Source organism: Phalaenopsis equestris, unplaced genomic scaffold, assembly GCF_001263595.1.
Source record: "Phalaenopsis equestris unplaced genomic scaffold, ASM126359v1 Scaffold235102, whole genome shotgun sequence".
NCBI lineage: Eukaryota > Viridiplantae > Streptophyta > Magnoliopsida > Asparagales > Orchidaceae > Phalaenopsis > Phalaenopsis equestris.
Genome location: NW_018252991.1, coordinates 46,516 through 69,356, shown reverse-complemented (window position 1 = coordinate 69,356; position 22,841 = coordinate 46,516). Strand labels below are relative to the sequence as shown.

General features: G+C 33.7%; 1 protein-coding gene across 3 annotated transcripts in view; it reads right to left on the bottom strand.

The window, feature by feature from the left end:
- LOC110039081 overlaps window positions 1–22,841 on the bottom strand; it is a 62,151-nt gene that overhangs the window by 22,755 nt on the left and 16,555 nt on the right. For 2 of the 3 annotated variants that reach the window (XM_020744029.1, XM_020744032.1), the window contains 5 exons: window positions 20,017–20,068; window positions 16,238–16,330; window positions 1,753–1,821; window positions 1,255–1,356; window positions 949–1,017 (listed from right to left, as the gene is read on the bottom strand). In XM_020744029.1, coding sequence (XP_020599688.1) covers window positions 949–1,017; window positions 1,255–1,356; window positions 1,753–1,821; window positions 16,238–16,330; window positions 20,017–20,068 — 385 coding nt within the window. The remainder of the gene's footprint in view (window positions 1–948; window positions 1,018–1,254; window positions 1,357–1,752; window positions 1,822–16,237; window positions 16,331–20,016; window positions 20,069–22,841) is intronic. The other variant, XM_020744031.1, reaches the window with a different exon arrangement.

Below are 22,841 nucleotides of genomic sequence, written 5' to 3'. Positions count from 1 at the left end.
CCGTGGCCCTCCACCACCCGTCGTCGACTACCGTCGATTGCAATCGACCACCACCGGTTTCTGTCAACCACCGCCGACCGTTGTCGACTACTGCCGACAGTCGTCGACCACCGCCTACCTCCGTGGACCTTCGCCAACCGTCGTCGACCACCACTGACCTCATTTAGCCTACGCCAATCATTGTCGACCACTGCTAATCACCATCGATCACCATCAATCATTGTCAATACCACCAACCAGACGCCGTTAGTCGACGCTGTAATCTGAAAAATATAGTTACCATTTCCCGTCAGTGGGACATGAAATTTCTATAATCATCAATCAATAGTGGATTCTCGCAACTGGGTCAGACCCCATGATTTTTCCATTTACGGGGTTTTCATGTAAAAATTTCTGGAGTCGTCACTGTTTTTTTCTATTTCATCTATGTGTGTGTTAAATTATTGTAAAACGCTAAGACGAAAATTTATTACTCTACCACCGCGAAATTTCTAGCACGCACTTCTATTTGTTGATGTAGCACCTCCATCGGCTTAATAACTCATTAACCATCACTACATATATGTGTGTTGCTAATCTATAAAATTAATTCAATTGAATGCAAACTTGTGTAGTGACAATTGTGCATAGCTTAAATTGCCCCCACTTTAATATAGAGACTCTTGTACTGTTTTACATTGTACATATAATAGTGCATTAAACGATGCTATAATTATCGTTGTAAATATTATTTTTCACGAATTGATTTATTTGATACACTCTTACTTTCCTTTGGTATTCAGCTCATGTATTCCATGCTAATCCAAAGGGCTTGGAAAGATTTTTTTTTTTTATATATAATCTAACGAGTCACTTTGCAGTGTGCACCCAATTTACCTCTCCCTTGTTACATACCTTTGATTTATAGAAATAACCGATAAATTTAGCATTATGATAAGAACGACTGACCTGCTTCGCAAGAAATTCGACTGTAAGTTGAATGAAGGCTTTGTCAATATCATTTTTATCTAGTGCAATCTGCAAATTAAATGAGTGCCTGATATAATAAGTGAAGAAATATTTGTAACAGAAGCCACTACATTTGCCCATATAACTAGAAGTTGCTGTATTATAAAGATGAAAAATGCAGCATTGGAAAATCCTTTTAGGATATAGGATGTTTTTTTTTTTGTGTGTGCTTTCAGTCACAAATCTATTAGTACGAATACAGGTAAAAAAATATATGAAAAAGCTGCTAGTATTTGCTGAACTTACCATTCTAGCTCTCAATGTACGAATTCTGACAAGAGGTTCAACCAATTCCCAGTAAACACGATCCCACACAGATTCTCTACGTTTTAGTTCATTCTTGAGAGTCTTTACCCAAAAAAAAAAAAAAAAAGTTAACAAAAAGATATGAAATATACAATTCACCGCTTCCATTGGACAGCTAGACATCATTCTTTTAAAAAGGAACGAAAAGCAATATAATATTCAAAAGGAAAATTTGCACATACCGCTTAATTCTTATTTATTTACATACCTAACACCTAAACTTCTATTTTTACATATATGCTACCTTATTCATGCATGAAAAAGTGTATTTTACTTTTTTAAGTTAAAATAGTGATATTTTTTTATGTGATATGAAAGATTTGGGAGGTACAAATGTAAAAGGTGAAATTTAGGTTAATCTGTAAATACATAGGAATTGAGTGGTATGTATGTAAACCCTATTTAAAAAAAGAGAACAACTTCAGAAAGAGGACTTACAGAGTACATCTTTTCCGTCACAATTTTCCTTAAAGATGTGATATCTCCGTTTGCCATAACCTGATTAATCTAAAAGAAAATTCTGGAAAAATTGTAATGGAGACTAAATATTGGCATGCATGTAAATTATTGAATTAATGATGCAAGAAACGTGAGATCCCATTAAAAATTAAGCCTACAAGTTTTAAATTATTTATTTAATTATTCTAGGAAGCTCCTCTATTTCACTTATAAGATTAGGTGGCCTTATCTGTGTGTTTCATAATGGAACAGAAACAAGAGTCTCATAAATCGGCTATCAAGCAGCTTCTTCATTCTGATAGAGATCTGTGCTTTACTCGGTAAAAGCATGGGCAGAATAAATGTGAAGCTCATGGATTACTATGATATGGTCATATAGTTTTGAATGGTTCATTGGTTCATAGAAACCACTATCTGATTTGAATGTTACCCAACCTGTTTTTGTTGACTTGTTTAAAGATTCAACGGCAATTTTTGGCCTTATTTGAAGTCTTAATCTTGTTTGGTTCCTGATTAAGTGGTAGTTTTTGTTGAAACTTTGAAAATATATGGTTAAAATTAAGGTCCATTGTTTGTTATTGATGTTGTATGTGTGTTGATTCTCCTCTTTTTTTTTTTTTTTTTTTGGAAGATTGATATGAATACCACTCAATTCTTATGTTTTAACATATCTAATACCTAAACTATAATTTTACTTATACCAATTCTTATGTTTTAACATATCTAACACCTAAACTATAATTTTACTTATAGGACACCTTGCCTGTGCATGAAAAGGAGTACTTTCCTTTATGAAATATAGTGGTATATTTTATGTGACATGAAAGATATGGGTGGTGTAAACATAAAAATCAATTTTCAGGTGTTAGATGGTAATTACATAAAAATTGGTTGGTATGTATGTCAATACCCACTTTTTTGTGTGCCTTTCGGTGGTGGAAATTAGGCTAACAATTATGCAGATTGTGGCTTTCGCAGATTACAGTCCTATTCAGATTGTGTCTTTTCTGTTTAGAGTCATATTTTTATGGCAGGATATATGAAATTTAAATTATGAAAAGTTGAGCTTAATCTATTGCTGTTTTGAGAAAAGGCGGTGGCTGCAGCTATATGTATATGGCGGGTATGGATAAATAAGGGTGCTGCTCTTTCAGGAGAAATTAAAGTTTCAAAACGGAGAGTTTTGAGATAAATCAGAATTTAAAATTTCAGAATTTCTGTAAATCTGGCCACGCCAATCTTCTTATCTACTAGTCAATTAGTCAATAAACAATGAATTTCGGAAATATATTTTTAAAAAATTGGCTTAATTTTTCTTTTCAACGCAACAACAACAGGCAGCAACAACAACAATAAGCCTTTATCCCAATGAGTGGGGTCGGCTACATGAATAATTTTTCTCCATTGTGCCATATTGAGTGTCATATTTTCATTTAATTCTAATAAATTAAGATTATTATTTATACATGTACTAATCTTTTTAGGTCTACTTCTATCTTTCTTAACATAAGTCAAATTTAAAACATCTACTCCTAACAGGGTCATCAGATAGGCGATGTTTAACATGCCAAACTATCTACCGACTCTCTATAATCTTGTCTGTCGCTAGAGCTATTCTAACCCTTTCACGGAAATATTCATTTCACATTTTGTATCTAAGTGTAAAGTCACTCGTCCCCCCGAGTATTCTCATTTTAGAAAGACTTAATTTTATGCTTCTCTTTTACAGGCCAACAATTTGCACCATAAAACATTGTAGGTCTCACCACCATCTTATAAAATTTTACTTAAAGTCTAAGTGGAACTTATCTATCACACAATAGGCCCAATGCGTTGTTCCACTTCAACCCTCCAACTTGAATTCTACTAATAACATCCCCATCTATATCACTATCACTTTGATCAATAAACCTGAGACATCTAAAACATTCACTCATTTTAATGGCTTGATCACCAATTGTTATAACCCCATCACTAGATCTACCACTACTAAAATTACAATCCATGTATTCAATTTTAGATCTGCTCAAACGAAAGTCATTATATACTAAAAAATCCATGTATTCAATTTTAGATCTGCTCAAACGAAGGTCATTATATACTAAAGTTGACCTCCATAAATCAAGTTTTTTTCCTAAATCTATCTCTAGTCTAATCCACAAAAGGATACCATTAGCTAAAAGCATACACCAAAGTACATCATCCTTAAATGTTCAGTAAGAATATCCATAACTAAAGCAAAAAGACATGGCTTTAAAGTTGATCCTGATGCAATCCAACTAAAACAGAAAAAATACTTGGTCAATCCTTTTTGTTTTCGAACACAAGTAACAAATATAATATACATATCTTTAATGACTTGAATACAAACAAATATCAAAACCTTTCTTTTCTAGAACTCTCCAAAGTAATTCTCTTGAAATCTTAACATATGCTTTTCCTAAATGAATAAAAATCATATATAAATCATCCTTACTCTATGCACTTCTCCATCAAACCTCTCAATAAATTTATAGCATCCATAGTAGACTTGCCCAACATGAATCCAAACTGATATTGAGAAATTTTTGTAACACGTTGTAACCTATGTTCAAATACTCTATCCCATAGCTTTAATGTGTAACAAATTAACTTGATTCATCTATTTACTTACTCTTGCATCCCTTTATTCTTAAAAAAAAGAACTACTATATTATTTCTCCACTCATCAGACATCCTTTTTAATTTTTAAAATACTATTGAAAAGTTTGGTAAGGCAAGAAATTTCCTAATCTCCTAAACATTTTCATACTTCTATTAGAATACTATCAAACCCTACTACTATTTCACGCTTTATTTTCTTTAAAGCCTCATCAATTTCTATTTATTAATGCAATGGTTAAAAAAATGCTATTATTTATAATATTAAGATCAATAAATTCAATCATATTTTTACATTCTTCGTTAAAAAGTTCATCAAAATATCTCTTTCGCCTATGTTGAATATCCTCATATAAGAAAAATGCTTTTTGATTTTCATCCTTAATACATTTAACTTCAACTAAACATTTACTTTTCTTATCTTTTTGCTCGACAAATTTATACATATACCTTTCACTCTCTTTAGTTACTAATATATTTTAAAGATCATTAAAGGCAAAGTTCTTATAATAAATTATACTCTTAGACTAGTTATGAGCTATCTTATATTTTTTCCAATCCTCTAAGCTTTTACATCTAAAATAATTTTTATTTTTATAACAAAACTTTTTATTTATTTTTTATCTTTTCTTGCACATTTTTGTTCTACCACCAATTATATTTATTCATAATTTTTTTTTCATTCTCCAAACACATCTTTTACAACTTGCTTAATAGTACTCGTTACTTTATCCTGCATAGTATTAACTTATTCATGAACATCCCAAATTTTAAGATCTTAAAAGTTACTCGTAAAAATAGTTTTAATTTTAACGTTGTGGGAGTAAAATAGATGAGTAATTTTTTCAGGTGTGGTGCGTGAAACAAATTTTGAAAAATTCATCTCCTCATATTAGCATGAGATCTATTTTTCTGAGTTTAATAATTTATTTTCTGGTCTATTTCCTCTCAATCGTATGTTATTGTCTATTTTAGTGCTCTTAATTTTGGTCACAAAGATACCTCCAAAATCTAATATTTTTTTGAAAATTAATTCGTTTGCACCTTGATTTTATTTGTTTCCAATTTTCTTGCTGAAATTCTTGATTATTTATGATCATTTCATTTTTGATTGAAAGCTTCAAGACTACTATTATTTTTATTTAATGAAAGTGAACTAACAATTGATTGAGAACCTGTGATTTGTAAATAATTAACACACCATATTATTTTGGGGCATTTACATACATACTACATAATTCTAATATATTTACATATCTAACACCTAAACTTTGATATTTACATGTGCATCACAAATTATACGGCAAAAATGCTATTGAACGAATCTTCCGTGGATCCGATGGTTCGAAACAAGATACATCGAAAGATGAATCTCAAGTAATATAGGAATATATGAAGCAAGGATAATTGAACAATAGCAATTGCTCTATCAAGAGGGCAATTGATTAGAGGCTGGTCAATTAAGGGCCAAACGATCACGGGGGCTCCTTTTTTTTAGGATGGAAACTTGGCATAGAGAGAACTCTTGGAAGATCTCTCTCTCTCTCACACACACACACACATTCTCACTCTCCTTTACGGTCTATACCTTGTGTGTGATTCATGGATAAATATAAGTTCAACACCCTAAAAGATGTGATGAGTATGGATCATGCCTCAACCAAGAAGAGTAACTTAAGGAGAAGAACTCCAATATCGAGAGATCGTAAACAATATGAATTGCACCCGAGAGTTCGTGACAGCAAATCAACAACCTCAAAGAGCAGATGAAGGAGATGATCAAAGGTGCACAAACTCAATAGAGGGTACAACCACCCTAAGAGGTAGTGTCTCGTCACCCGCAAGGAGCGCCCGAACCAATCACTAGAAGAATCCCTCGGACCCAAGATGGGGAGAACAACACTCACTACTCTGAAAGCACTTGATCGATACCATTCGACCACAACAAATACGAGCACACCGAAGCACCACGACCTGCACAGTCGGAGAATGATATCTCCAAAGCAACCTAACTGACATCCTCCGAAGAGAAGCGCCCACAGAGAAGATTGTAGACCAGGGCAAAACCCTCGCTCGCCGACCAAGGATAGTTTTGAACACTCATGCTCATCTTCACAATCGAGAGTTGGACAACAGAATTCACCCACGGGAAGACCAAGTTTGATAGCCTGAAAGACGAACGACCATTCATTGTCATCAAACGAGTCGCCCATGGGGCATACAAGTTGCAAACTTACAAAAAAAAGTGTCTGCACATGGAGCAAAGATTGCCTGAAGATTTTTTACCCATAAAAGCTATAAACTCCCGCTCAAACCCGACGAATGCGACCGATACACTCGGGGAACTTGCCCAATAGAAACCTATCATCCCAATCATCACCGAACGCCTGATCACAAGACTCGAGGAACTCAGTCGAAGGGAATTGAGTCATACAATTACAAAAAAAAACAATAATAATTTGAAACAAGCCATGCGAAAGGAAGGTAAGAAATTCTTATTTTTCTTAATAAATGTTAGTACAAAGGCCATAAGGCAGTTTCACATGAACCGCGGTCGGTACAAGTAATCACTCACTCATTTTTTGAATCAGGAAGACGAGCCACCCTTGGTGCCTGAGCAACTCGGTGAATCACACCCGGCACAAGGCAAACAGGTCCAATCAACTCTAACTGGTGCCCGATCCCAAGTGCAATATACCAAGAGTGAAATAAAAAATCGAACAAACTTCTTGCCCTCAAGAAAGGATTGACCTTCAAAGTCGATGCACAAGGAGTTTTCCTTTTTGGAGTTCAACGAACAAGAAGTCGAAGCCGAACGACGACAGGTTTGGGCCATCTGACTCGTTCGTTGTCATCCTCGGCCTCTTCACTTGGTGATCTCCGAAACCCTACAAGAGCAATTATGATGTCCAATTTAGTTGCAATACAAGTTTTGAAGGGAATCTTCTGAATTTATAAACAGCCAGAGGCAAAGGTAGGATGGATGCCTTTAGTGCAACCCTTCGAAGCCCCAATGATTTGGCGACATGTCACTCCCCCAAGCTTTAAATTCAACACCTAACATGCTCCCCACGAGGTACTTTAGTCGGAATCCGTATGTTCGCAGTAGGAGGGTCCATTACACACTCGAGGAACTCAACTCGCGAATAATATCTACACTCAATCGGTAGAAGATTGACTGACAAAAACTATCAACAAGTTAATTTCGAGATGAACTCGCCTGCAATTATTCAATCATCTCTTGGTCACCATTAATCATTCTGCTGGCTCTCAGCTATCATTAGTTGTTCAATCGCCCCTCGTTTATCAAAACAACCTATTCGCCCTACAACACAGAAACACCATATAGCCCCACTACTTTATTTCTCTAGAAACACAGATCAAGCCTTAGTAGCTAGATTCCTCCCTTTGCGACAAAAATTATGCATTGAGTTGCGTGTGAATCATCGCATAGGCGAGTCTAAAAGGTTACCTCCATGAAGAAAGTGATAAGATCTGTTTAATACGTTTGGCGTAAGACATGATCGGTCTAAGGGCGATTGAATGGTATATATTTTTGACCGAGTCATGACTATATAGACCCATCAAGTTAATACCAGATTTCAATCGACCAAGTGATCCGCTATTTTAATAAGTCAATTGGAATCGTCGCGACTAGACTCAAGCCCATACAATACATGTCCAACACAATAAAGAAAGGTGCGACCAAAACTAATTTCATTTATAAAAAAATTATATTACAAAAATTTTGTTCATTCAAGAACACCAAAAACAAAATGAAAAGGGCCACCACTGCATCACTCCTACTCCAACCATTTACATCATTGACACCCCTTTGGCTCAGAGTCAATCACTATCTTGATGAATTTCTCCATACTTAACCAACCAGTAGGAAATCAGATGACGCTTCACCAGGTGGGCAAGTTAGCATGAAATCTCGACTCTAACTTTTCTTGAAGGGTTTCCCTTTGAGCAGCATTGGACGAGAGTTCAATCGTAAACTCCTCGACCGTCTTCATTATAGTCATGGGCGACCCCCAAACGTAACTCCCCCCTTTTTAAACACCGACACCAGGTCCTGATAGAGTGACGACCACTGGACATGGCTAGTCTCCGCTCCGTTACAATTTCTCGGGCTATTCTCTCAGCCTTCTTTTGGGTCTGGCATCCACAACAGAAAGTGATCGACAAGGAATGATAGACTTGTCAAGCGAGCGCGTGTAGGCAGTAAGCCTCCCACAACAATCTCTCTAAACTTCCATCTCCTTTGTCTGTGACCGTAAATATCCATTTGCATACTACATGATTTTTTTCCACGAGATAACTCTATGTGTCCTCGTGCTATTCTTTTCTAGAGCCCAATATTCTTCCTCTGCCTGTTTCAATGTTGGAACCTGTGGAGTCTCTTGGATAGAGTTAGAAACCTGCACACCATCAAAATTTATCACAAAAACCCTATAAGATAGTAGCAAGTTTTTATAAGCTATATGTCTTTCAATTAGATGACCAATACACTCACAAATGCCCTTCTTGTGTGCACTTGATTGACTAAAGTCATCAACCATCAGTGCATGAGAATCATGAGTTAAGGAAACCAAACCATTATCATTATCAGTAGAAATTGGTTCTAGCTTTTGACAGTCCTAGGTCAGCATAGTGCCCTATACATGCTCTATGGTCCTTTTGGTGTAGACACAATTCCTGAAATTGATGATATGTTGAGGTGGAATAGAAACAATTCGGACAATCTCTGTAGCAAAACTTGATTCTTCAAGAGTTGGTTGAGGGACATAATTTGATTCAATTAAAAGAGAAATAAGCTGAATATCTTGGAAAAAATCCCAATCTGATATTACCTCAAGTTCTCCCCTTGAATTTCAATTTTGGGAAAATAAGATTGATTCTCCAAGAAGGGACATCCATACAACAACAATAACAAGCCTTTATCTCACCAAGTGGGGTCGGCTACATGAATTCTTTTTCTCCATTGCATCCTATTGAATGTCATATTTTCATCTAATTCTAATAAATTAATAATTTTTCACACAATAAGTCCAAGTCTTTATAGGCCTACCTCTGTCTTTCTTAATATAAGGTGAATCTAAAACATATACTTTCCTAATCAGATCATCAGATGGTCGACGTTTAATGTGACCAAACCATCAAAAACGACTCTCTAATTTTTTCCGCCACAGGAGCTACACCAACTCTATCACGGATATATTCATTTCACATTTTGTCTTTAAGAGGAAAGCCTATTATCATCTCGGTAACACTTAATTCTATGATTCTCTTTTAAAGGCCAACATTCTACGCCATAGAGCATTGCAGGTCTCGCCACCATCTTATAAACTTTTTCTTTCAGTCAAAGCAGTACTTTTCTATCACACAATAGACCCGAAGCATTTCTCCACTTCAACTAACCAACTTGAATTCTACTAATAACATCCCCATTTATATGGCCATCATTTTGAACAATAGACTCGAAATATCAAAAGCGTTTAGAATTTTTAATAATTTGATCACCCATAGTTACAACTATGTCGCTAGAGCTACTACTAAAATTACATTCCATATATTCAGTTTTATTTCTACTCAAGCTTAAACTCAAATGAAGGCCTTTAGACCTTTGTTTAACCTCCATAATTCAAGTTTTTCCTAAGCTCTTTCTCTAGTCTTATCCACAAGAATATCATCAGCGAAAAGCATACACCAAGGTATATCCTCCTGTAAATGTCCAGTAAGAGTATCCATAACTAAAGCAAAAGGATATGGGCTTAAAGCCGATCCCTGATTTAATCCAACTGAAATAGGAAAATAATCGGTCAATCCTCCTTTCGTTCGAAAACAAGTAACAACTCTAGTATACAAATCTTTAATGACTTGAATATAAGTCAAATCAACACCTTTCTTCTCTAAAACTTTTGAAATGATATCTCTTGGAACCTTATCGTAAACTTTTTCTAAATCAATAAAGGTTAATGGTAGATCCTCCTTACTCTCTCTGTACTTCTCCATCAAACCTCTCAATTAGCTTTCATAGTAAACCTGCTTGACATAAATCCAAAATGATTACAAGAAATCTTTGTAATACATCTTAAGCTATGCTCAATTACCCTCTCCCATATTTTTAAAGTACAACACATCAACTTAATTCTAATTTGCACACTCTTATGCATCCCTTTTATTCTAAAAGATGGAGACCAAAATACTGAGACCAAAATACTCTTCCTCCAAAATACTCTTCCTCCACTCCTCAAGCATGTTTTTATTTTTCAAAATAACATTAAAGATTTTAGTAAGCCAAGAAACTCTCAAATTTCCTAACTATTTCCATATTTCAATTGGGATATCATCAGGTCCTATAGACTTTCCACATTTAGTTTTCTTTTTTATTATTATGAAGGTAAAAATGAAATACTTTATTATTATTAACGATATTAATATCACTAAAGTCGATCGTAATTTTAGAAACTTCATTGAAAATTTATCAAAATAACACACCCACCTATGTTGAATATATTTTTTTCTAAGAAAAACACATTTTGATTTTCATCTTTAATACACTTTACTTGAGTTAAATCTTTAGTTTTCTTTTCTCTTTATTTTGCTAGTTTATACATATATTTTTCATCCACTTTAGTATCTAACCTATTATGAATATCATTAAAATAAGAATTTTTAGCATCACAAATTATTCCTTTAGTCTCCCTACATACCATTTATAATTTTTCTAGTTCTCTAAGCATTTACATTTAAACCAATTTTTATAACTAACTTCTTATATTTTATATTTTCTTACAAATTTTTATTCCACCACCAACCATTTTAATTTATAAAATATTTTCCTTTTGATTCTCCAAGTATATCATATGACACTCATAAAAATAATTTTATTTGTGTCTTTTAGGTGCCCCTATCTAATTTTATGATAATGGTTCATAGTATTCTTTATTTTGCAACTTTTCATCTTAAAATCCAGAACTAATAATCAATTTTGGGTGTTTAAATTCTGACTTGAAATGACCTTACAATCTTTCCACCACTCTACCAACACATCCATTTAAATCTACTCCAATAAATATTATTTCGTCAAGAAGTATCATTTGTATTAATTCTTATTTCAAAATTTTTCATTGGAACCTATCTAAAATTACTTGAGTAATATAAGCACTTATAATATTAAAAATCTTATTATCAATAACTATCTTAAGGGCTATAATTCTATCTAATAACTATCTTAAGGGCTATAATTCTACTAAAATTCTATTAATTTTTACAAAATTATCTTTCAAACTTTCATCTATACTTATACCTACATCATTTCTAGTGCGGCTTTTTCACCTGAATACTAATGTTTAAAATCTAAGCTATCAGTCTCCTTAGTCTTTTCTCCAAACCATTTAGTTTCTTGAATACATAAGATATTTATCTTTCTATGAATCATAATATCAACTAATTCCATTAATTTATATGTGAGAGTACCTATATTCAAATATCATATCCTAATATTAGTTTTATAGGCTAACTTTTTTACCTGCATCCGTCCGTAATGTGAGAACCCTTGCTTTTTTGACACTACACCAATGCGCCAGTGTAATGAGCCTTGCACACTTTTCATTCTATTCAGGCCATACAACGTGTTGCTTTCATGGGAGGATTAATGTCATGATTTTTTGATAAATTTTACACTGACTGTCGACTACTTAACGTACCCCTCCACTTTTCATATCTGGGGCTTAGGACCCGACAATGATAGTGTTAAAGAAGGGACATACATGGAATTATAAATTTACCTCATGGCTGGGGAGTAGTATTTATACCCTTTCTAATTTGAGTTACTAAGAAAAATGCATTTGAAAGACTCGTCAATAGATGTGAGTGTATAAGGCTGACCCTTCAATAGATGACGCAATGGTCGAACCACAATCGTCTTTTCTTGGGCTTATTATTTTGAGAGGAGTTGTGCGTGTATAAGGCTGACCCTTCAATAGATGATGCAATGTGTTTGTCTGTCATTATTAACTTCTTTTTGCATTCCTTCTTTCAAACTTCTACAAAAGCCTCTCAGATGACAAGCCTTCTTTGAAGGGTTTTATTTCTTGTGATTCTCTCTCTGACTTTATCTAGGTCTTTATTGAGGCCAAGAGGAAATTCGATAAGCCTATTTTTGTTCAATAATATTCCTATACAAGGCAAAATCAAGACATTTTCAAGAATAACCCCCGTAAATGTCTAGTTGCAGCCAACAACATGTGAGAGTATTAAAATATCGAGTAACACACGATTCTCCTTGTCTTAAATCATGTAGTCTAGTCTAGAGCTCAAATTACTCCGAAGAGTTTTCAGTGCTAGAGTAGGTTTCATGTGCAATCTCCCATATCTCCTTGGTTTTCCTATAAAGCTGTAAGTTTTCTCCAATCTCTATGGTCATGGAGTTTATTAACCATGACATAACTATGTGATCGTCAGTTTTGCAAACCCGACATTTGAAATCTGTCATTTTTTAGCTAAAATTTTGTCTGAGATGTCTATGTTTCTTTTTGCTATAGAAGTACATGAAGACGGACTACGTCTATTGAAGAAAATTATGGACATGTAGTCTATTGTTCGTGGTTGTGTGAGAGGAGTTTTGCGTATGGTAGAGGCTGAAGCCGTAGGTTCAAATCTGAAGTTAACTTCCGAGGTCATGCCATGTTTAGCCAATGATAAGATTGTGAAATTCAAATCGGAAAGGCATGCTGCTCAAATGTAAGTGAGTAGAGAATCTTTAGTTTGACTGCTCAGTTGGACGAGTGAATATGAACTAAAAGAATAGGTGAGTCAGCAACTATTGAGAGAGTGATTGGACAAGCCAAATCGATCGCAAGTTGAATAGCCACTAATTAGTGAACCAAAGAGAAACAAATCTTTAAAAGAAATGACATGTGAAAATTGAAAAGTATTAGAATGATCCATGAAAATTGATCGAAGGAGTCGAATCAACCTCGACACTGCTCAAACAGAGTGTTCTGATTCAACGATATGCACTCTGTTCGAACGGAGTGATGGAGGGGACATGAGTATCAGATAGCCAAAGGCAATGTACGAGACATGTGTATGAGAGAGATAAAGATGGAGGTTAGGGTTAGTGTCGATGACAACATCAAAGAATCCTATGGATACGTCATCATCAACGATGTTTACGGGTTTGAATGCTAACGACCTCAGGAACTTTGTCGTTCTACGACTCGTGGGATGAAGCTGTTGTGGAGACAAGGACAAAGCTGACACTCTTCAACCTCGATGATGAGCAATGACTGTGACTGCGAACGAGAATGAAAAAAAATAGGATTCTACGGTTCTAATAGATGTAAAATTCTGAAAATAATTTTATTTCTCGATCGTTCAAATCAATTACACCTTTATATATATATATATATATATATATATTGGGGAACATGTGAGTAGCAATATGAAGGCATAGGCATATGGGTATACTGGCTTTATCATTGTTGATCTCCCCTTAAAATACTTAGGGGTTAATTTACTCAAAGAGAGGAGAAAACATATGCAATTTGATGTTTTGGTGGATAAATCAAAAGCAAAATTGGAGATTGGACCAATTCTTTTTTCTCCATTGGGGGAAGGATTATTTTGCTGAAAAGTGTGTTAACCTCTATTCCCTAATATGCTTTGCAGATGTTAAGGATCAAATCTGGCACACAGATAATACTTGAAAGACTTTTTAATAAATTTTATGGTTTGTGAATCATAAATAAAGAATTGGGGCCCCAATGGAAGGTGGTATGTAGACCTTTAAATGCAGGTGGGTTTGGATTTCGACAACTAAAATATCTAGCTGAGATCAACTCCATTCTTTTGTAGTTAAAATTGAGAAAAGCTGAATCTCAATGGGCCAAATACATGCAAAGCAACTATTGTAGAAATCTTCATCCACTGGAGGTTCAATCCGAAATTGGCGATTCCAAAACTTAGAGAAGCATGTTTAAAATAAAAAATAATGCTGAAGACTTTATTCACTGGAAGCAGGGGAATGGTAGCTTATCCTTTTGACATGATAAATGGCAGAAAGAAAAGATCTATCTCCTTGCTTTACACCATGATAAAAAAGACTTGATTGTGGCTGATCTTTACCTTGATGAAGGTTGGAACTTGGAGATGCTCACCAATATGTTAGGTAAGAATAAAGCTACTTATGTCTATAAGATTCCTTTTGATAAGTCCCAAAAGGATAAAATCCTATTGACTGAAACTATCAATTGCTCTATTACTAAAACTATCTATTCAAAACTTTACACTTGGGACAAGGTGGATTGGGGTGGTGCAATTTGAATAAATGTTTGACCACCTTATGACTTTTTTCTGTGAGAGTTTTACTTGGTTAGATTCCAATGGATGATATCCTTAAATTGAAGGGAGTGAGAATCCACTCCTAATGCTTGCTTTGCAAGTCGGAGGAGGAAAGTGTAAACCATGTGTTTTTCGAATGTGCCTACTCTATCAAAATCCGCACAGTTTTATGTGATCGGGCTGCTATCAAAACCCCTCCATTGGGTTGGGTGGGTCTGTCACAGTGCAGCAATCATTGGTGTCATCCTATGTGTCATCCTGTGTCATCCTATTCATAAACAACATATATTTAACATCATTCCTTTCATCCGCATTTGGTTCATTTGGTTGGTTAGAAATTCCTACAAGCATGAGAATTGTTGCATTAAGCAAGATAGGGTGATTTCAAATATCCTATCTTATATACATAAACTGTTTATTTATCATAAAATTATGCCATCCTTTTTGCTAGCTGGGAGGATTGGCTGGGTTATTATATACCTGGCAGAAATTTTTGTAAGGTATCTCTTGTGTGGTGGAAAAAACCATCTTTACCCTGGATTAAGGTAAATATTGATGGTAGTTGGAACGCTGAATGTGCAGGTGCAAGTAGGGTCTATAGGTCTCATTCTGGTAAACTATTATGTTTTTTTTGTTCACCTTGTATGATTGTTTGTGCATTATCCACAGAGTTAGATGTTGTTTGGTTAGCCTTATCTATTGTGACTAAAATGAATTGGAAATTCTTGAAAATTGAGATCGATTCAACTATTCTGTTTGACATATTGGCGAATGATAAAGAACCTCCTTGGTATTTAAATGTTGATTTATGTAAGTGTTGATTTATGCATTTATGCAGGATTAAGCAACTTTCAGCAAATATTGTCATCACATGGAGCTACACGCCCAGGGAAACTAATAGGTCAGCAGGTTTTCTTGCTAAATCCGGTACACATACTAAGGCTATAATCCTGAAGAGCAAGCCTGATTCTGATCTTAAGCTGCTCCTCATGGGGGACAATCTCAATATGTCTGTTTTTTCTCTGCTTTATTTTTTTCTTTGATTTAGCTATTTCATTTGTTTTAGAGTCTTTTTGGGGTATACTTGTATTTGTTTTGAAGACTTGTTTGGGTGAGTCTGTACACCTGGAGTTTGGAACCCTAGGAGTGGATACTGTATTTTTTGATTTGTAGTGGAATCCAATCTCCTAAAAACATGTAAATTTACTTTTAAGCAATAAAATTACCTACGGGTTTCCTTTATATATATATATATATATATATACACGATTTGAATGATCGAAAAATAAGAATGGAATCCCTCTTTATAAGAAAAAAATAGAAAAATAGAAAAGAAAAATAGAAACAAAAACACAATTAGTAAAATATATTATGAGGAAAATAAACAAATTGCCCCATAGTTAGGTATGCTGATTAGCACTTTTCTACAATAAACAATATAATAAAGAGCAAGTGTAATTCACAAACAAACCTCCTTGTATAATGTTATTGCATTATGATAAAACACCTTTTTTGAATAGCCCTTTTTTTTCCTCAGTCTTGCTATGGCGTATGCAGTTTTCATCTGCAACGAAACCTCAGCAAGTCATAAACTACTTCCGAGAGAGAGAAACAAAAATTACTATAAAGAATTTGCACAATTGCCTGCTGCATGCACGTTACAAAATTATTATATAAAGGGGTATTTACATAAATGCCACACACTTCTTATGTATTGACATATCTAACATTCAAAGTTTGATATTTATGTTTATAACACCATGCTGTCATAAACCAATGCATGAAAAAAGTATACTTAACTTTTAAAAAGAAAATGTTGGTGGTATTTATTATGTCATGTAAAGGATTTGAATGGTAATGTAATTATGAATGTTTTAGTGTTAGAGATATGTAAATACATAAGAATAAGAAAGTGTGGTATGTATGGCAAGCAACAGCCCAAGGAAACAATCAGAACAAAGAGGTGCACTTGCTCATTCAGATTTTGAAAATGTATTTAAAATAAAATTTTAATTTGTTAGTGATCCATTTTCATGCGACAATGCTAACTTTTGATGCTAAAGCTAACTTTTGATGCTAAATTTTAACTTTTTATGCGACATCTCTAACTGATGTTTTATTTTGATTTAATTAGCTACCTATAATAGTCCTATACTAAAAAAATTTGGTATGTTGCTCATGTTATTTTAGATGTACCTTAGTTCTATAATATAAATGTTATACATTTTAGAAGGTCTAATGCACATACATTCAAGACTAATGGGAGAAGGGACGTTCTGAAACCTAAGCCTAAGATGCCATCTAAATACATGCATCCAAAAATCTAGAGAAATTAAAATGTGTATTTAAAAATGTAATTATTTTTTTTACATAGAAATCAAATGCATTGAAATATTTTTTTAGGTTATGACATACTCCCAAGGTATTGAGATGCAAGCGATGGTAGCAGTTGATGACAGTGGAACCAACAAAAGAAAATCACCAGGATTAAAAAATTACCTAATTTGGATGACTTCCAAATGCAGTGAAATCACTACGTGCATCGGTTATTCCAACTAACAAGATAAACAATAAGTGCATAGTTTAACAATTAATCTTCCTTCTATTAAAAATAAGAAGCTAACTTCTTTCATTTTCAGGGTTGACTTTGAAAAGAACATTGACTATTGCCATTGGGATTTCATTCTTAGCACTCTTGAAGGTAGATTTTGCCCTCACAAGTTCATCCATTGGGTTCAGAAAGCCTTTAAGCATGCAAACGCTCTGGTCCTAGTTAATAAAAATATAGTAAACAATTTAAATATTTTGAAAGATTAAGAAAAGTCAAGTCTCTCTGCCAAGTTATTACTATAATTTTTGTTTTAGTGATGTTCTTCATTAAATGACCAATGTTTCTACAAGAGATGGTTGGATAAAGGAATACAACTGCTGGAAAAGCATTATGGGCATTAATAGTATTCAAATTGTTAATAATGCTTTCCTGTTTTGTAGTGTTCGTTGTGCTTCAGCTTGGACTCTCAAAATATATTGCTTTTCTTTCAAGATATTTTTAAACATAAAATCCACTTCTCTAAATCTTCATTGTTTCATCAAGATGGTTGTCACGAAAAAAACAAATTTATTTCAAAAATTCATGGTTGCTATCTTAATAGACTTCCTTCCAAATTGATGGTTTTCCTTAGGGCTCTAAAGCCATGTAGAAAGAGTTCTTTAGATTTCAATTAATGAAAAAATCTGAAGAAAACTTGTACTTTGGAATAGTAATCTTAATCATAAACTCAGTTTTAACATCCATTACTCTATAATAATCCTTCTTTTTCTCCAAATTGAGCCATTAAAAAATTGATAGTATGAGAAGTTTATTGAGGAAAATGAAGATGGAAGGTATTTCCCTTGGTCGGTATAAGAAACATTTGTAGACCCCGAAAAATAAGTGAGCTTGGTATTAAAGATCTGTGCATGATGAACAACTCTCCTAGAACTTATTCATGAGGAACCAGATTACTTATCTAGAAATATTAGCAAATCTCAGTATTTTTTTAATACTACTACCAACTTTTAGACGAGTATTATCTTCAATGAATCATATCTTATAAAACATGTAAGTGAAACTTCTAAGTCAATCTCTTCCCTCATCTGCTAGAAGAACATCAATAGCAGCACAAAAGTTAGATTTTGAAAAGATTCTAAAATTTATAATTTCATTAGCAAAACTTTACCAGCGTTTTTTGAAGCTGGCTTGGAATTCAAATAGTTCAGTGAATAGTCTTTTTTCTCCTACCGATTGGCCTTCATTAGAAAATGATCATCTATTTCATCAAGATAAAAGTTTCTCTAACCTCGACCATGAACTAAATTAAATATCGCTAAAGCAAAAAAAAAAAGAACACTAGAAAGTTGTTGTTATCTTACAATGGCCTTTCCCAAGTCAATTTTTTTAGAAGATTTACATAAATGCCATTTAATTATTATGTATTTATAGATATCTAACATTAAAATTTCTATTTTTTGCATATGTGCCACCTTATCTATCTAAGAAAACGTGTATTTCACTTTTTACAAGCCAAAATAGTGTTATTTTTTATGTGATAAGAAAGCTTTGGGTGGTATAAAAGTAAAAAAGTAAAGTTTAAGTGTTAGATATGTAAATACATAGGAATTGGGAGGTATGTAAGTAAATGCACCATTTTTTATTATTTCCTTATATATGGTAATATTCTCACAAATTCAATTAAATATGGAAGGATTTGGTGCCTACGAAGGTTGTTTTCTTGAGGGATTGTATTTTTGGAAAAGAATCCTAACAAAAGCTTTCTCTTTCATCTATGCATCAAAAACCTCTATTGATTGCCTAGTGTAATTCGACACAGAAAAATGATTCTCACCTTTTTTTTACATAGTCTATGCATTGGGAAGTGTTCTCACTCTTTTGGGGATACATAATGATTTCACCCCTATTTGATAGCATTCTTATCATAGTAATATTATTTTATCAAAGAAAAAGCAAAGATGCCTGATGTATCCTCCTGCTCTCGTTTCTTTCCAACATTTTAATTAAAAGGAGCCACAGAATTTTTTTTAACTCCAGCAATGAAGATAAAAGAACTTGGTTCAATACTTCAGCTCAGTTTCACTTTTGAATGGACTCTATTCCTGATACTAAGGTTAAGCAAATCATGAAAACAAATTAATATTTTCTTAACAAGCCTATGGATCCTTCTAGAATTATTATTGGATTTTCTATTTTTCACTTGTTTGATTTCGGTTTTAACATAACTTTCTTTCGATGAGATGTTTTCCCCAGCTTTTCCACCAATCAAGAAAAATAACAAACAGTTAGATTCTCTTATTGCACACCATTTTGAAACACCAATTTTTAAATCCAGAAGTTATGTACTCGCCAATACACACATTCTTTTGCATAATGGATCGAAGGTGCTTAAAACATATCAATCTCGGTAATTTCCTTGATCTTCTAGCAATATTTATCTAATATTATAAAACTTAATAAGCATAATTTTGTCTCTCTTTACCGTAATTAGAAATAAAAGATTTGAACATTAATACAGCTTCAGAAATGAAAAATAAGTCGGTAAAATTCAGTTAGAGGGGTTGCTTTCCATGAAGTCTGGTAATTTAAATTTTATAAATGTTCATAAATAGAAGTTGTCTTAATAAAAAAGAAATATCCTGTAAAATAATACACTGTGGGGGAGATAATATTGAATTAGCATACCAAATTGGAAATACCTCCAAAATTAGGTCTTCCTTAGTCCTCCTCCAACCAATTGGTGTGAACCACCTAAATTACAAAATTGCAAAAGTAGATATGCTAATGAGAGTTAGTCACAGCGGCTGCTATCCTACAATAACTTCTATAAAAGGCATAAATCAGAATGTAAATAAAAAATTTTGTACAAATTTAAGCTATAGATATTCTCAGCCTCCGATCAAAATGTTGATTACCTCCTTATGCCAATCATCATCTCTTAAATCCGCACAACGAAAAAGGCAATTAAAAAACCAAAGAACCTCACGCTAAACTAAACTCCATATTTTCTAGAAGGGGTCGTATCATTAGATTTGGTAGCATGATGCTCTCTTGTTGAATAATTAGCTTTAAAAATTGCTCAAGTATGCCTCAAAGTAAGGCAAATTAAATAATGATAAGGCGTACAAAAAATATCTCGAGACTTATGCCCCCTCTTCGAATGAGGAAAACTTTTGTGGCTGAGATTTATACCTCTAGGGTTTATTTCTCTAGGTATTTGAAAGGACCCTTCAGATTAAAAGGTATAAATAAAACATTTCGTTATATTATATTACAATATGCTTATACTTTATTTAACAATTGATATAGCTTATTATATACCTATATTGAATATAATTAGGATAGCTGAGCAATAAAGGGGATTAGGAGCTGGAACGAAAGTGAGCAGTTGTGGCTATGAGCGGGGATCACATGTGCAAGGAAGACGAGCATAGAAGAAAAGAGCCTTTCTTTTATTTTCTTTAGGAAAAAAAAAATTATTCTTGATTTCATTTTAATACTACAATTATTCTTGATTTCATTTCGTTTTGTACAATTTTTTAAAACTTTATTGTTCGTGATTTCTCTTTTAAACAATTTCTTTCAGGTTTTAGATTTTATTTTTATTTTTCTTAACTTTATTTATATCTATTTTTGTCTCCATATATGTCAATGATGTTTTTTTTATTTGTTTTTGCTGATTTTCCTTTTCATTATTTTATTTTAAGTTTTAAGTTTTATTTATTTTATTGCTTTATTTCTTAACATTCTTTCAATTTTTTTTTATTTCTTTTAAAATTTTTTTTGTTACTATTTTCTTTTATCGTTTTGATTTTGTTTTCATTTTTCATAGCTTTATTTCTTGATTTTCTTCATCATTATCATTTATATTAATATTATTATCATTATTATTATTATTATTATTATTATTATTATTATTATTATTATTATTATTATTTGGTTGGTAGTGTGAAAAAAATAGATCAAAGTTGAAAATATCATACTTAAGTCGAAGTACCTAAAGAAGATGCAAAAAAGGTTATTGTTGACCTCATTTTTGGTGAGGTCTTAGTCTCCTACTCTTAGAACCTAGGATCTAACTTTAGGAGTTCTTATTGACAATCCTAGCGGACTAGCAATGGAGCCCACCTCCCGTAGAACTTCAAGCCACTTATTGACTCATTTTTGTGAAGAACTCGCATGAGTGGATCGAAGCACTCAACTTGAGGAAAGAAATCTTCCTACAATTAAGTAATTCCTATAATTATGGAATAAACATAAATACCTATAATTAAGAATTACTATTTTTATACTATGACTAAATATAGCAAGTACTAAATAACATTAAAGTAAATAATAATGAGCGTAATTCCACACTCCCCCTCAAGATGGGTTGTACAGATTGTACATGCCCAACTTGTTGGTTAGCTCATCAAAACTGGACTTAGGGAGAGCCTTGGTGAGAATGTCTGCGGTTTGGTCTCTAGAAGGAGTATAGACCAATTCTATGATTCCATTGTCCACCTTCTCTGAAATGAAGTTCCGATCAATCTCAATGTGTTTCGTTCGGTCATGATGAACAGGATTCTTTGCGATACTTATTGCAGCTTGATTGTCACAGAACATCTTGATAGAATTTTCTCTCGTAATCCCAAGCTCCTTGAGAAATCTTTTGATCCACATTCCTTCACAGATATCAAGCGCCAGTGCTCTGTATTCTGCTTCTGCACTACTCTGAAATACCACCGATTGCTTCTTGCCTCTCCATGTCACTAAATTGCCGCATACATAAGAGCAATACCCAAAGGTTGATCGTCGGGTGGATATATCTCCTGTCCAGTCAGCATCCGTAAAGACTTCTACCTTTTGACTATCATTCCTTTTGAATAATAATCCTTTCACAGGTGTCATCTTTAAGTATCTTAAGATACGGTTGACAGCTCCCATATGTTCCTCAGTAGGACAGTTCATGAATTGACTTACTATACTTACTGAAAAACTTATGTCTGGTCTGGTGTGAGATAAGTAAATAAGTCTTCCAACAAGCCTCTGATATCGTCCTTTGTCGACAGGTAAACTATCATTCTCCATTCCAATCTTTTTATACGGGTCTATTGGAGTGTCTATTGGTTTGCATCCAAGCATACCAGTTTCTTTCAATAGGTCCAATGTGTACTTCCTTTGAGTTACGGCTATCCCCATTTTGGATCTTGCAACTTCCATTCCCAAGAAGAACTTCAAGTCTCCGAGGTCCTTGATTTCGAATTCATGGGCTAGAAACTTCTTCAGCTTTGTCAATTCTTCAGTATGATCACCAGTAAGAATGATGTCATCAACATACACAATAAGAACAACAATCTTCTTCTCAGATCTTTTTGTGAACATTGTATGATCAGTCTGGCTTTGAGTATAACCGCACTTGATTACTGAATTGGTGAATCGGGCAAACCAAGCACAAGGAGATTGTTTGAGACCATTTAGAGATTTCTGGAGCTTGCATACTTTGCCACTAGGAAAGGACCCTTCAAGACCAGGCGGTAAATCC